The sequence below is a fragment of the Ranitomeya imitator genome, chromosome 6, assembly GCF_032444005.1.
Source record: "Ranitomeya imitator isolate aRanImi1 chromosome 6, aRanImi1.pri, whole genome shotgun sequence".
Taxonomy (NCBI): domain Eukaryota; kingdom Metazoa; phylum Chordata; class Amphibia; order Anura; family Dendrobatidae; genus Ranitomeya; species Ranitomeya imitator.
Genome location: NC_091287.1, coordinates 471,894,187 through 471,909,974, shown reverse-complemented (window position 1 = coordinate 471,909,974; position 15,788 = coordinate 471,894,187). Strand labels below are relative to the sequence as shown.

General features: G+C 42.1%; 1 protein-coding gene across 2 annotated transcripts in view; it reads right to left on the bottom strand.

The window, feature by feature from the left end:
- Positions 1 to 2,568: 2,568 nt before the first annotated feature.
- Positions 2,569 to 15,788, bottom strand: part of CHMP4C (charged multivesicular body protein 4C) — a 53,979-nt gene continuing 40,759 nt past the window's right edge. The window contains exons 2-5 of one of the 2 annotated variants that reach the window (XM_069731536.1): positions 10,750 to 10,927; positions 7,431 to 7,545; positions 5,385 to 5,493; positions 2,569 to 3,961 (exon numbers count right to left, since the gene is read on the bottom strand). In XM_069731536.1, the coding sequence (XP_069587637.1) occupies positions 3,894 to 3,961; positions 5,385 to 5,493; positions 7,431 to 7,545; positions 10,750 to 10,927 (470 nt within the window). In that variant the 3' untranslated portion in view covers positions 2,569 to 3,893. The remainder of the gene's footprint in view (positions 3,962 to 5,384; positions 5,494 to 7,430; positions 7,546 to 10,749; positions 10,928 to 15,788) is intronic. The other variant, XM_069731537.1, reaches the window with a different exon arrangement.

Here is a 15,788-nt window from a genome sequence, read left to right as displayed (position 1 = left end):
TCAGAACAGCTGGCAAACTTCTGGATGCTCTTCACCGCTCCACCTAAACGATTGTATCGTACATTGATCGCTATTGTATTTATCTGGACATGCAGGTATGAATAGAACAGGTCTCGTCATGTCCCATAGCAGCGTTGTGGCTTGGACTAGAGCATTCTATAGTCAAAGGTACAAACAACTACAACATGCAGTTTGTGATTGAGCAGTCACCTATCACTTGGTGACACATCATGGAAGAGTTTTCCTGAGGTCTGATGGGGCCACGTGCTATGTATTCATTACATTTCCAGCACATACTTCATGGAGAGGCCGTGATTTATTACTTGTGCATTTGTTTTTCTTCACTTCCTTTCTACTAATTATTTTATTAATCATCACATGAAGATACTCGTTCTCTACACCCTAAGTTCTGTGCTGACCATTCACATTAAACCCTATAATGAAAAAAAATAACAATTTATTAAACTAAAAATCTATCATTGTGTTTTTTGCTTTAAGGACTCATGCAGACGACTGTAATTGCCGGACAAGTGTTATCTGTCCTTCTGATGGACAGCGCTCGCGCCCCATGTTATTCAATGAGGCAGTGCACATGGATCTTTCGTTCCTCTGCACTGTGAGGAATTCACCTTCACTGTGCGCCTGACTCTCTGGATCTGCGCACATCACATCGAAATTGAAGACCGTGCAACAGAAAGGTAAGGGACAGCTCAGAGGAGCGACGGCAGGCAGAATGGGCAGGAGCGGGATTTCCATCCATGCACCTGACCTCAAAGGGACATCTTAAGAGAAGGGGAGAGACATCTTGTATAATGAAGCCTGGAGGCAGTCTTCCGCGCAGCGTACACCCCATAGCCTGGAGTGTCGAAGCTATAAAAGGTGATTTCTTCTAAACAAGGCATCATCCAGGAGGCATACAGGTGTGGCTAATTTCAGCTGTATACAACCTGTATGCCCATATTATTAACTCAGAATGCTCAAAAGGGAGACAGATTCCCTTCATTTTGTGATTTGTTTATGAAGTCAGCAGAAGAAAAGTTGCAGCGTTCTCCATTGGAGGCCATGGATGGTGGATGGAAGCAGTGTCGGACTGAGGTGCCAAGAGCCCACCAGTAACATCAACTCCAGGGCCCCACTTTTCAGATACTTGCAAATATGACTTTATCCTCATTCACAAATTTCTATAGCAATAAACAGGGTTGATTGTTAAATAAATACCAGTCCCTTTCATCAGATTAAATCTAAAACACTGGGACGATGTGTGTGGTATTCTTGTATATAATGACTTTATGGTTCTGCCGCCATACAACTATTAATTTGTAAAAGAAAAAAAAAACATTTAAAAAATATTAATTTGTAAAACCAAATGTATTCTGTATGTATTCTCACGCGATCTCCCCAACGAACCTATCCATTACAGTAAACGGCTGCCCACTCTCCCCAGTCCCACAAGCCCGCTGTCTTGGGGTAATCCTTGACACTGATCTCTCCTTTAAACCACATATCCAAACCCTTTCCACTTCCTGCCGCCTCCAACTCAAAAATATTTCACGGATCCGCACATTCCTAAACCAAGAATCTGCAAAAACCCTAGTCCATGCCCTCATCATCTCCCGCCTTGACTACTGTAACCTCCTGCTCTGTGGCCTCCCCTCTAACACTCTTGCACCCCTCCAATCTATTCTAAACTCTGCTGCCCGACTAATCCACCTGTCCCCCCGCTATTCCCCGGCCTCTCCCCTCTGTCAATCCCTGCACTGGCTCCCCATCACCCAGAGACTCCAGTACAAAAGCCTAACCATGACATATAAAGCCATCCACAACCTGTCTCCTCCATACATCTGTGACCTCGTCTCCCGGTACTTTCCTGCACGCAACCTCCGATCCTCACAAGATCTCCTTCTCTACTCCCCTATTATCTCCTCTTCCCACAATCGCATACAAGATTTCTCTCGTGCATCACCCCTACTCTGGAATGCTCTACCACAACATATCAGACTCTCGCCTACCATCGAAACCTTCAAAAAGAACCTGAAGACCCACCTCTTCCGACAAGCCTACAACCTGCAGTAACCACCGATTGACCAAACCGCTGCACGGCCAGCTCTACCCTCACCTACTGTATCCTCACCCATCCCTTGTAGATTGTGAGCCCTCGCGGGCAGGGTCCTCTCTCCTCCTGTACCAGTTGTGACTTGTATTTTTCAAGATTATTGTACTTGTTTTATTATGTATACCCCTCCTCACATGTAAAGCGCCATGGAATAAATGGCGCTATAATAATAAATAATAATAATAATAATAATGTGCACAACCAATAATGGTGGTGACATATGGACAAGTGATTTCCTATTGACAAATCAGAAACGTACTTAAATATGTCAAAAATAAATTATGCTGAATACCTTAAAACACTTCAGCATTTCCAGGAAAAGCTATAAAAGTTTTGGAACTCATAGGCTGCATGCTGGGAGTTGTAGTCTTGCTAAAGCTTTAGACTCACAGTATAGAGACTCCTTCCGTAAGAGATACCATAACACTTATAAGAAGTTTGTTGTATATAACACATTGTAGGTATGAACTGAAGCACAGTTTTATTAGGTCCAGCAAACAATAGAGAGCAGAAAACCCTACAACAAAATGCAACATGTAGAATAAAGGATTCATAAACTTTTCCTAATAGGAAACAAACTGTATATAATGCTAGGCTTCCCTTTTCAATAAGAAAATAAATGCGTCCATTTGAAATAATGAAATAAAAAATTACTGTATTGAAATTCAAACACCGAGAAGAAAAAGTCGTGGATCTTTGTAAATCATAGGATGGATAGACATGTTAATGATACTTAACAAATGATAGATTGGGATCAAAATGTTCAGAGCATTGTGATTTATCCACCAGCATCAATTATTACCACCACATGCAGAAATCCACGCCCTCACACATCTTGGCTGCTATCTAATGGTTGTTTGAGAAATGTTCTGCACTTGGGCAGCAAATGATCAAGATCCGCTGCTGGCAGCTCCTATAGAAATTGCCGACCAATGACGTCCCAGATGTGTTTGATGGGAGACAAGTCTGGAGACTCTGCAGGTGAGGACAGCACTTTAGCAGGGCCGGCCATGCAGGCTGCTCACAGTAGCACAACCAACATGTGGCCTGATGTTGTTGGACTGAGGAGATTGGGACGCTTTGCAGAAATGGCCGTATTACTGGTTCCGAGATCAAATCAATATAACCATTGCATTTTATTAACATATCTACCCAGCCTGGGATTTCCTTAAGTATATCTTCTTAGTGTTGAAATTTCAATCTTGAGGAGTGTGTGTATATATAATCATGGCAGAGCTTACATTTGCTATCCCTGGGCTACAGTAGAAGAGCACATATATAGATATACGGTAGGTAATATTTCTCATACCATTTACATATCTGTACAAATCTGTATAAAGCACAGGTCCCCAACCATTGACTGAGCCATTTTTGACTGAACAGTTATCAACTACATATATTACATAGGTACAATCCATTTACTGATGTGTACAGATAAAATAATGAATAAAAAAAAGCATCAGTGTTAAAAACAAGTCCACATGACATAAATGCTTTGTTGGTGGAACTCCAGGTTGTAGCGATCATTGCCAATAATGGCATCCTTACTCAGAAGCCAAGTGACAGTCACACAGTGACAGTCAAACAGTTCTTAGCCTGCCGACTTCTCGTTATTTGGTGCTGACCTGGTGCCATGTTTCATTACTGCTGCCAATGTCTTTGATCCCCAATAGTTGGAGGAACTGTGACCAACTGGGGAGATAAATACCGGAGGCTTGGGGGCGCATGTGGCTCCATGTGCCAGCACTGGTTGGGGATTACTGTCTTGTATAGTTCCTGATTAGTTGGCCCAGGCCGCCAGCATCTGCATGTCATCATCATCTTCCACCCTCTTCCTTGTCGATGCTGCTAGCAAAGAAATAGTAAATTGTTGTTAACATAGAAACTCTATGTACATGCATTTTAATCATGTTAATAAAAAAAATCATTTCCTAACCAGGGATAAAAATCAAACCTAGTGCTTGTCCGAAAGATCAGCTTTATAATACAATGTTCTCTCTCATGTTAAAGGAAATGAACACATATTTAATGGGAAAAAATGGGTTGTTTGGTTTCTACATCCTTTATTTACCACTGTACATAACAGACAGTAGAATGAGATAACAGTCAAATCTGTCAGTGAGTTCTAATGACTGTAACCTTTATCTTTATTCTCCTGAACAATCTTCTAAGCTGATCTCCAATTTACTCATTCGGTCGCAGTACATAGAGGCTGTAGAAAATGAACTGTCCAACATTTTTAATAAAACCCTATTGTAAAATCTTTTTTTACAAAAGTGTATCTTTTAATGTAAAGAAAACCTATATTCCTAAAATTTGTATTTTTCTGCATTTTCAAGTCCTCCAGGAATAGCATGAAAAGAACAACAAAAATAGTGTCTTTATTATCGCTGGTAATGTAATACTATATCAGGTCATTGATTACAATAGAGCAACTCCCAGAGTACTGAATATTAAACCATGTGCCAGTATAAAAAAAAAAATGCATAGTGGAACATAACTGAGAAGTAGGAGGTTGAGGAGATGAGTGGAGGGAACTGAAATGACAACTACATAGAGGGGTATAATGATTGTTATCACAGAGGGTACGCCCGTGCGGGAGGGGGCCCCACTGATGCCAGCGCCATTTCAGATGGATTTGTGTCCAAGGATGAACATTCACCTGAAGTATACTGTGTCAATCAGAGGTGGGCAGCAGTGTGCCAATCAGAGTTCGGCAGCTGACGTTGGCATGCCCATCAAGGGTGGCATGGCAGTGACGTCATGAGCGCCAAAGTCAGCTTCAGTCTGTAGAAGAGGATGCCGCATATCGTGGGAGTGGAGGAAGATAAGAACTTTTTTTTATGTGTTGGGAAAGGAATGGGGGACATTATACAAGGAGGGGAACATGGTGGAGAAAATTAGACCAGGAAGGGGCCCAGGATAGGGGACATTATATCAGTAAGGGGCCCAGCACGGGGGACATGACTACAGAAAAGGGCCAGGACGAGGGACATTATTATAGAAAAGGGACCAGGATGGGGACCTTATTACAAGAAGTGGCCAGGACGGGGGACATTATTACAAGAAGGAGCCAGGATGGAGGACAAAACAGGAGAGTGTAAGTAGAAGATATTATTACATGATGGGTGAACATTTATGCAGTTATAGGACCTATAATGCTACAAGGGCCCATACATCTGACCAACATGCAGGTGGGGGCCCAGGTCTAAATTCTGCACCAAGGCCAATGGAGCTCTTCTAAGCATTATTTCAATGACAGAGCTGTTACCTGGTCTGGATGGCAGTTTTTTGGATGGCACACTTGGTAACGTGACACTTGACATATGTTTGTTCAGGTCTTCTTGTTCCAGTTCTTCTAATTCTGCCAATAACTCATCCTGTAAGAGTCAGGAATAATCTTTAGGGCACATTATATAAAGCAGACGTTTTACGTAACACTAACCAATCTGGAACATTTTGCAACACAATGTAATTATCGAGCATCTTATATAAATAATTACGTAATCTGTAAATATGGTACAAATGTATTGCTTCCCGCATGACATATCTGCCAGGTTGTTCTTAGAGTCGCTCCTCCTCCGGGGGATAATTATAAGAATGGAAAATGGCCGCGGGAGTTTGCATCTCGGCTTTGGGAAAATGGCCGCCGCGATCTCTCCTGCGCACACGCGGCATCCCGCGGCCATTTTCCTGAAGCCCCGTGCAGCAGAGCACTCCATCTGCGCACGCGCGGCCCCAGAAAGATGGCCGCCCCCACCGATGAAAGGGATAACAGCGCAGATCGCGCGCTGTTTCTTCACGTGCGCGCAGGGAATTCGGAACTTGGACATGCGCACACCACTACGCCACCAACGGAAAGCTGGGGAAGAAAAGAGCGATGTCACCACGCCCACCTGACCTGACCAGCCTGATTGACAGGCGAAAATGGCGACTTTGGTAATGTATTTCTCAGCATAGGTGGGGAATCAGGGTACACTACATACACTATAGTAACGCACAGCGCAGGCCCTATTTAACAGTATTTATATCTCAATCTGAAAAAACGGGGTGACAGGTTCCCTTTAAAGAACCAATCCAGCAGGGGGGGTTTCAGCGCTGGTACTTCTCCTGTAATGTCACTGCCCCTGGTCTTAAACTCACCCTCCGGCATCTTCACCTTTTTCGGTGCTGCTCAGATTCTGCAGCGCAATCTTGTAACCACTATTTTTGACTGTCCGGAAGTCAGAAGCTACGTCACAAGCTCTGAGTGCAAATCTATGAGAGACTCTCATACACTTGCATTGAACAGTGACCTCTGACTTGCTACATGAAACACTGGAGCGATTCCGCAGGTCACAAACGGGAGCAGTGATAAAAGGTGAAGATGGCGGCAGGAAGGGCTTAGAGTTAGGGCAGGGAACATCACACCAGCGCTGCAATAAAAAAACAATGATGGAGTGGTGCTTTAAAACGCTGTGGGGTTTTAGATCTCCACTAGTCACGCCAATGGGTGTCTCCCTTCAGTCCTATTTGCAGTCCAGCGTCTGTATTAATGTGGAATCCTGTAATTCGCCTCTAATAGCGGAGACACAAAGATGGATTACAGGACGTTTGGGCTGGTATTTGTCCCTCTGCTCCTGGTCTCCTGTCTGACAGTCTGCACATATGCATAACAGAGATGTGAGCTTTCAGTTTAGGGCGGGAAAGTTGTTGAAAATTGACAAACATAGTGCATATTGAGGAGTGTCTGAATGGAAGTTCTAGCAACTATGGTGCTGGCAGAATACTGATGAAAACTTCTTTTTAAGGTACAAGCCACATTAAACATAACAAAAGCTAATATGCCATTACCAATCCCTGGAGGGCTTCTTCTCTTTATGCCATTAAATGATAAAATTCTAGCTGCCTTCAATGGTCACCGGCGGAGCACTACGCAGCTCCCTCTACGGTATAGTGGCCGCGGCTGAGTACTGCACGTCAGCCCCCTATTCAAATCAATAGGGGATGGATGTGCAGTACTGGTCGCGGCCACTATACAGAAGATGGAGGTTCGCTATGCAGCTCCGTAACTGAGCTGACACTGAGAAAAGCTTATCGGCGGGGTGCCGAGTGTCGCACCTCCACCGATCAGACATTGATGACCTCTCCTAAGGAAAGGCCATCAACGTTAAAGTGGTGGACAACCGCTTTAAATGCATAATTATTTGTTACAAAACTCAATATCATGGAGAGAAATAACATTTTTACAGAGCGGTAAACGTGATCTAATATAAAAGTACAAAAGAATTCCACTAACAAGAAGACACAAATCCTGACGTTTGTCACCAGCAATTACCTCATCAAACTCTTCACCAAAACCAACGGGGCGAGAAATGGCATTCGAAATTTCCTCTGCTACATCCTGTTGTTCATGGATGTCCTGCATCAAATCATCAATCTTATCCAGATCCCTGCGGGGAACAACATTTCACATATTAGTAAGAAATATAATGGGGAAAAATCTATAGAAAAAGAATCTTCACGTCGCAGTTGGAGCTTCTATTGCTCTTGTCCATAGAGAATGGATGTGTCCTTAATTAAACCATGAATTCGGCCATTGGCCGGCTCCGAGAATTATATCCTCCTAACTGGTAAGAGCACAACAGAGAGCTTTTATTTCTCTGGCCTTAGAATCGTCTTTGTATAATGGCCACATGTATCAATATTGCTGCAAGTTCGGTGCTATTTGTATTCTCCAGAATGATCAAAAAGAACAATGAAGGAGTAAAGAGATATTTTATCGGGCGGCTGAGAATACATATATCAATATGCGGCACATGGTTCAGAGCAAACACAAAGCAAATACATCACAACTGTAGTCCTAGTCTGGAGTGATGGAAAACAGCTAAAATAGGGGAAAATTCCCACCAAATGCTGAACGATTGCCATAATGGCTGCGGCAGAGTTATCGCGTAGTGCAGGCATAGGGATTTCCCTGTAGGTTTCGATTGTTGTAAATGAGCTAAAGGTCAGGACACAAACCGACTGCAGTCGTGGCCAAAAGTTTTGAGGCTTACATAAATTTTGGGTTTTATTAATTTTCTGCTTCAGTGTTTTTACGTCTTTTAGACAGATGTTTCTCTGGTCACAGAAGTACAATTATCAGCATTTCAGAAGTTTTTAAACTTTTAGTGACAAATACATCAAGTTTATGGAAAGACTCAGTATTTCCATGGTTGACCCTTATTTTTCAAGACCTCTACAATTCACCCTGGGATCTGGATGTCAGCTTCTGGACCAAACCTCCAACAAGAACTTCTCCAGGAACAATTCGGAGATGAACACTGCTTTTCCCAGCATGATGGAGACCATGTCACAAGGCAAAATTGATAACTAAGTGGCTAGGGGAACAAAACATTGACATTTTGGGTCCATGGCCTGGAAACTCCCAGATCTCAATCCTAGTGAGAACCTTTTGTCAATTCTCAAAAATCGGGAAGATAAACAAAATCAGAGAAATTGTGATCAACTACAAGCACTGATTAGACATTAGTGGGTCATCGGTCAAGATTTGGTCCAGAAGCTGAGATCCAGCCGTCAGGGCAAAGGGAAGAAGTAAAAAGATTGTACTTCAGTGACCATAGAAACCTCCGACTAAAAGATCTAAAAAACTAAAGCTGTGAAAACCAAAATTTGTGTCAGTCTCAAATCTTGTGGCCGCGACTGTACAAGTCTGGTGAACCCCTGGTTCTTAGATCCTGTGACATAGAAATTCAATTGCATCATGTCTTGAAGTCAATAAGATTGGCAATAAACGTATTCAATTTTACTTACAGCAAAAAAAAATTCTGATTCCAAAATAATCATGTACCACTACTTACTACAAACTACCTACTGCCAGCTTTCTCCTTCTTTTGAGAAATTCCTGCACTTAAAGGGTAAGTTCACACAGGGCATTTTTGCTGCTTTTTTTTCTGCAGCAAAACCTGATCTTCTTGGCAGGAAAGAAGCTGCGTCAACAATGCAGGTTTAGGTGCGTTTTTTGCTGCTTTTTTTTCTCTTGGTCTATGCTAATGTCCTTGGATTTTCAGCAGCAAAAATTGCAGCAAATAATGATACCTGCGTTTTTGCTGCGTTTTTTTCAACACCCATTCAAGTCAATGGGTAAAAAAAAAAAACAGGAAAAATGCTGAAAGAAGTGACATGCTCTATGTCCAAAAAACGCAGCAAAGCACAAAATACTGATCAAACAAAAAACCAATGTGTGTGCATGAGATTTATGAAATCTCATAGGCTTTGCTGGTACTGTAAAAAGCAGCTGAAAATTAGCATAAAAAAACGCAGCAAAATCGCCTAGTGTGAACTTACCCAAAGAGTTCTCCACCTCCATCAACAAGCTCTTCTGACTATTCTCCAGGTGAGCCTGTAAGTCTTATATCTGGCTTTTTCTGTGCTCTTCTCATATGCGTTTTGCTATCAAAAATCATCCAAGTTAAGGTGGCAAGGAAACAAAAAGCCTAGAAAAGCTAATTACTGCTACATTTTTAATGAAACCAAACGGCAAAAAATATTTTTAGCCTGACAAACACGCCTTTAAAAAAAAGAAGTCCCCAATGGTGTTAACTACAATGCATGAGCTACTTATCATGTGTGATAACATGGTCTATTGGGGGAGAAGCCTGTGTACTTCTCTATGAGTTTGGTCAGCAAGTAAGCCCAGTACCACCTTGTAGGAGAATCTGCTAATGATCTAAGATACTCACAGTTACTGAATTACTAGCGGACTGACACAGTATACAGGAGGTGGCTGAATGATCATCATATTCTCAGTTCACAATCTGAGGACAATGTGCTGTTTTTGCTCAGACCTGTCTGTAACAGATTATTGTGTTTTAAAAATAATCTGTCAGTAGGATCAACCCTCCTACTATATGAGCACGCAAGTCATAGAAAGTTGAATAAAATGATACCTTAATATCTGCAATCCAATCTATTATTCCAGAGAAATCCATATTTTTCTTAATATGTAAATAAGTTGTTGAGATCTATGGGCCGGACATAGATCTCCCTGAGAATCTGCCTCTAGGGCTTATTGTAAATGAAAGGGTGAGTTACCAGTGTGAGGCATGTAATGACTGACAGTCTGCTCTACTGGTCTACTACATGTCTCACACTGGTAACTTTCATTTATAATAATCTCTGGAGGCAGAGTGTCAGGAAGATCTATATCCAGCCCATAGATCTTAACAGTTCATTTACTTATTAAGAAAAATGTGGATATCTCTGGAATAAGACATCGGATCACAAATATCAAAGTATCATTTTATTCACCTTCCTATCACCCACATTTCTATATAGACTGTTTACTGGGGTTGATCCTACTGACGGATTCCCTTTTGAGTTTTTATAATGCAGATTGCTGTTAATCTAAAAAAAATACAAAGAAGCTAAATGTTGGAATGAACAGACTTTAGCACATTCACGATTAATGGTAGGCAGGCATGCATAGTAGAGGTGTAACTTTTGGGGTAGCAGGCATAGCAATGGCAAAGGAGGGCTATTTTTTCCTTATTCATTTTCTGTGACATTACTATATTATCTTTGCACTGTGATATCATTCCAATCATTGTTATTAGGCCCATGTATACTTGGTCCTGTATACGGGCCATACTTACATGTTTTGGTGCACTGTTTTCATGGCTTTAGCAGCATAGCCCATGTTTTTCAAAACCTCTGTGTTGGTGTGGGAATTCTCAAGAGCTTCTCTCTGGAACTCAATGGTGGATAGTGTCCCATCTATTTGTGTTAATTGTTTCTCCAGTCTCTTCTTTCTTTTCAATGCTTGTAATGCAGCTGAGGAGAGAACACATTCCTCCTATAAGGCTGGACAAACAAGCAATAACTATAAACAATATCACAAATGATTCTTATACAGAGCTGTGCAGACCCAAGGGACCTTTACATGACATTCTGGCATAAATGCAGGTGGGCAGCATTTCGGCATACAGTTAGGTCCAGAAATATATGGACAGTGACTGAATCTTTGTGATTTGGGCTCTGCATGCCAACATTTTGGACTTAAAATGAAACAGCTGAGATTTAATTGAAATGTCGACTTTCAGGTTTAATTAACAACTTCACGACATGTGACATTCATTTACATTTTTCAGCCTAATGATTTTTGTTTGACAGCTCCTTTGACCACATTTTGTGGATTCACATAAACTGGTTCCAAATACAAATGCCACACCTGGAATCAGCTCCAGACCTTTTATTTGCTTAATTGATGTTGGAATAACGAGGGAATAGCCCATGCAGCCCATTAAGGGGCTTTTGAGATAATTATCAAACTACTTAGTCTCTCTTTAAAAAGAGGCAGCTACGAATTAAAGAGGTTTTCCACTACTTTTACATTGATAACCTATCCTCATGTCTGATCCGCCGAGGTCTCACACCCAGCACCCCTGCTGTTATGACCTGGTGGTAAGGACAATAATGGACCTGGTGGTTAAGAGCACACGGAATGACCTGATAGTTACAAATAATATAGGACGAGCTCTGAGATGTGGGAACTCTGCTGACCGCAATCCCTAATCCTATCACATACACTAGAAATAGCCGTGGATTGCTCCTAACGCTCCCTATGCAACTCGACACAGCCTAAAGAACTAGCTAGCCCTGAAGATAGAAAAATAAAGCCTACCTTGCCTCAGAGAAATTCCCCAAAGGAAAAGGCAGCCCCCCACATATAATGACTGTGAGTAAAGATGAAAATACAAACACAGAGATGAAATAGATTTAGCAAAGTGAGGCCCGACTTACTGAACAGACTGAGGATAGGAAAGGTAACTTTGCGGTCAGCACAAAAACTACAAAAAGACCACGCAGAGGGCGCAAAAGACCCTCCGCACCGATTCACGGTGCGGAGGCACTCCCTCTGCGTCCCAGAGCTTCCAGCAAGCAAGACAAAAATCAAAATAGCAAGCTGGACAGAAAAATAGCAAACAAAGAAAAACAAGCAGGAACTTAGCTTCTGCTGGGAAGACAGGTCACAAGAACGATCCAGGAGTGAACTAGACCAATACTGGAACATTGACTGGTGGCATGGAGCAATGATCTAAGTGGAGTTAAATAGAGCAGCCAGCTAACGAATTAACCTCGTCACCTGTAGAAGGAAACTCAGAAGCCGCAGCCCCACTCACAACCAACAGAGAAAGCCCATGGACAGAACCAGCCGAAGTACCATTCATGACCACAGGAGGGAGCTTGACAACAGAATTCACAACACCCCGCCAGTCAGCTGTTATCAGTGTTCAAATCAATAGGTGGATAGATAGGACCCTATGGTGGCTACTACAAGTAGCAGCTCGGCAAGTGAGTACTTTTGGCCGGTGTCGCCACCATCAACAATAACAGCTGATCAGCGCTTTAAGCTCATAATGATTATATAGCTGTATCTTGACTATATTTTGGTAAACAGCTAGAATGCCAAAACCTGTGTAACTGTCCAAATATTTATGGACGTAACAGTATTTAAAATTTTTGTCATGCTTGGGAAATCTTACAGCTGGCCCTCTGAGGCAAACTGCAAGACTGAAAATGTTTACTAACAATGCCCCTGTTGGAAGCCAAGCCCTCATTCCCAAGTGAAAATCCTTCCGGAAGTGCTGCTTTTTGGGAGGTTACAGCGCCATGGAGATTTGTCAACTTCCTATTTTGTCTGGTACCCTAACAAAAATGATCTAAGTAAAGTACATAGAAAACCTCTCAATTTATTTGGGATTGGAGTATAAGCAAAATACACTGCACCTGTATTCTCCGAATGCACAGAGCAGATGGACCGCCATAATGGTGGGACGGACATGACACCCCACCTCATGCTGATGTTCTTTCTCCTTATGAAGATAAACATGGTAAATGAAAAACTAACAGAAATTCTATGGTTCGAGCAGCTGTTCAGCTTTTATGAGTATGATTGAGACACAAACAAGTACACTCCAATGTTGCTGCAACTAATAGTGTTAGACATTTTATTGTCTGATATAAAACTTGACTTTTGTACTTGTATACAGAACAATCATATTCCAATAAATAATCTTGTAAATGTTGCTTTGAGAGTAGTCTGACTGGTCATGTCTATACTTTACAGGTCCAGGGTGTGACTACTGAGCTGTAATAACTCAAACTAGTCTTTTTTCCCAACACACTGTCAATAAGTGGGATAAAAATAGTATAAGTCTTCCATAAAAGATGCTTAGGGGTAATAAAGAGATATCTTGAGGGTTAAACCAAAGATTTTTGACAGAGGAGTGGAAATATTTTATATACCTACTAAATAAGACTAGTGCAGACCACAAGTGGTAGAGTGGGATCCTTGTAAAGTAAAATCTAGGAATAATTCTATTTTCTTTCCTTGGGGTCCAGAGTGGAAAATGTAATTTTAAGGTTCAAGTCTGACATCCATATGGCTAATTTTGTACAAAGACGATAAAAACATTGAACTTGCAAGCTGATCCATGTGGATCCGGCAGGAACTTAGCTGAATGTCATTCTTGACTAAAGATGAGCGGATCTTTTAAAATTCTAATTCACTGACTTTGCAGAATTTTCTAAAAAAAATGTGAATTGTGGAGAATAAATTCACACGAATTTCAATATGAAAAGCTTATAATTGCTAGCAAAATACAAAACGGAGATGAGAGAGTAAAAGAACTACGGTAAACTGACCATAAGATCTTACAATCTACGGAAGAGAGAGAACAGCACTGACCATAAGAGCTTACACTCTACAGAAAAGAGAGGACCCTGCTGACCATAAGAGCTTACACTCTACAGAAAAGAGAGGACCCTGCTGACCATAAGAGCTTACACTCTACAGGAGAGAGGGTCCCACTTACCATAAGAGCTTACACTCTACACGAGAGAGAGAAGACCCCACTAATCATAGGTGCTTACGCTCTACAGGAGAGAGGACCCCACTGATCATTAGAGCTTACATTCTACAGGAGAGAGGACCCTGCTAATCATAAGAGCTTACATTCTACAGGAGAGAGAGGAGCCTGCTGACCATAAGAGCTTACACTCTGCATGAGAGAGAGAAGACCCCACTAATCATAAGAGCTTACGCTCTACAGGAGAGAGAGGACTCTGTTGATCATAAGAGCTTACACTCTACAGGAGAGAGAGGACCCTGCTGACCATAAGAGCTTACACTCTACAGGAGAGAGAGGACCCTGCTGACCATAAGAGCTTACGCTCTACAGGAGAGAGAGAGGACCCCACTGATCATATGAGCTTACACTCTACAGGAGAGAGAGGGGACCCTGCTGATCATAAGAGCTTACACTCTACAGGAGAGAGAGGACCCTGCTGACCATAAGAGCTTACACTCTACAGGAGAGAGAGGGGACCCTGCTGATCATAAGAGCTTACACTCTACAGGAGAGAGAGGGGACCCTGCTGATCATAAGAGCTTACACTCTACAGGAGAGAGAGAGGACCCTGCTGACCATAAGAGCTTACACTCTACAGGAGAGAGGGGACCCTGCTGACCATAAGAGCTTACACTCTACAGGAGAGAGCCAGAGGAGGACACTGATCATAAGAGCTGAAACTTTACAGGATAAAGAGAGTACTCTGCTGATCATAAGAGCTGAAACTGTACCGGACATAGAGACTTGCCCAGTGACACTAGGGATGGAAAACGACTCTGCCGTGCAACTGTGCTCCACTAGGAACCACTGATCTGCAATGTCCCAGGTACTGACTACCACTGTACAATGTATGATAATATGCTTGATGTCATAACTGCAGGGCATTATGGGAAGGCCATGAGGCAATGTAAAATGAAGTTATCCCACTCTCTGATGCTACTGCAGAATGTGAAATGGTGTAGGGCAAGTTATATTTTTTTATTTTACTGAACCACGAATCAATTTTCAAAATGATCGCATTTGCATGAAACTATGAATTTCAGGAAATTCTATTCAAACTTGATCCTCATTGGATCAATCCGCTCATCTCTATTCTTGACACCTAGGCCTAGCTGGTACAAGCGTCAAAAGATGGGCAGATGTACTTATGTTGTCCAAACAGGATATCACCATCCTCTATAGTATAGACATTTTAGGTCTATGACTGGACAGTGAATTGCAAGTACAATGAAAATTAAATGGTTAATATTCTTGTATTACCCCTTAGTATTACTCCTTAGTATAGAGTTTATACTAAGGGGTAATACAAGAATATTAACCATTTAATTTTCATTGTACTTGCAATTCACTGTCCAGTCATAGACCGAAAATGTCTTTAAAAAATGACAAGTCATCCTGGAAACTCAAGCCAAGGACTGGGCATATAAAAATAAATTTTTGGGAGAATTGGAAAGGGGTTCACATGCTGAGGGTCATCCGAGTCTAATCTTAGTGTGTTTCATCATTCTCCTGCCCCCAGAAAGACAGAAGAGAATTGTTAGATTAAAAACCTGTAAGTAGGGGCATGGCCTGGACAGCAATGGTGTAGGATGTGTGGCCTGTGAGCTCCAGGTCTTCATCCTTCAAAATCGGCCAACATCAGCCCAGGATCACCTTTTTTTTGCCCAGCTGCCAACAGAAATCATCCCTACGTGGCATCAGACCCCCTACGAGACCAAGATTGCTTTGTTCGGCCTCCCTATTCATCTCCACCAGGTCAGGCCGCATGGTCTGGGCCTAGG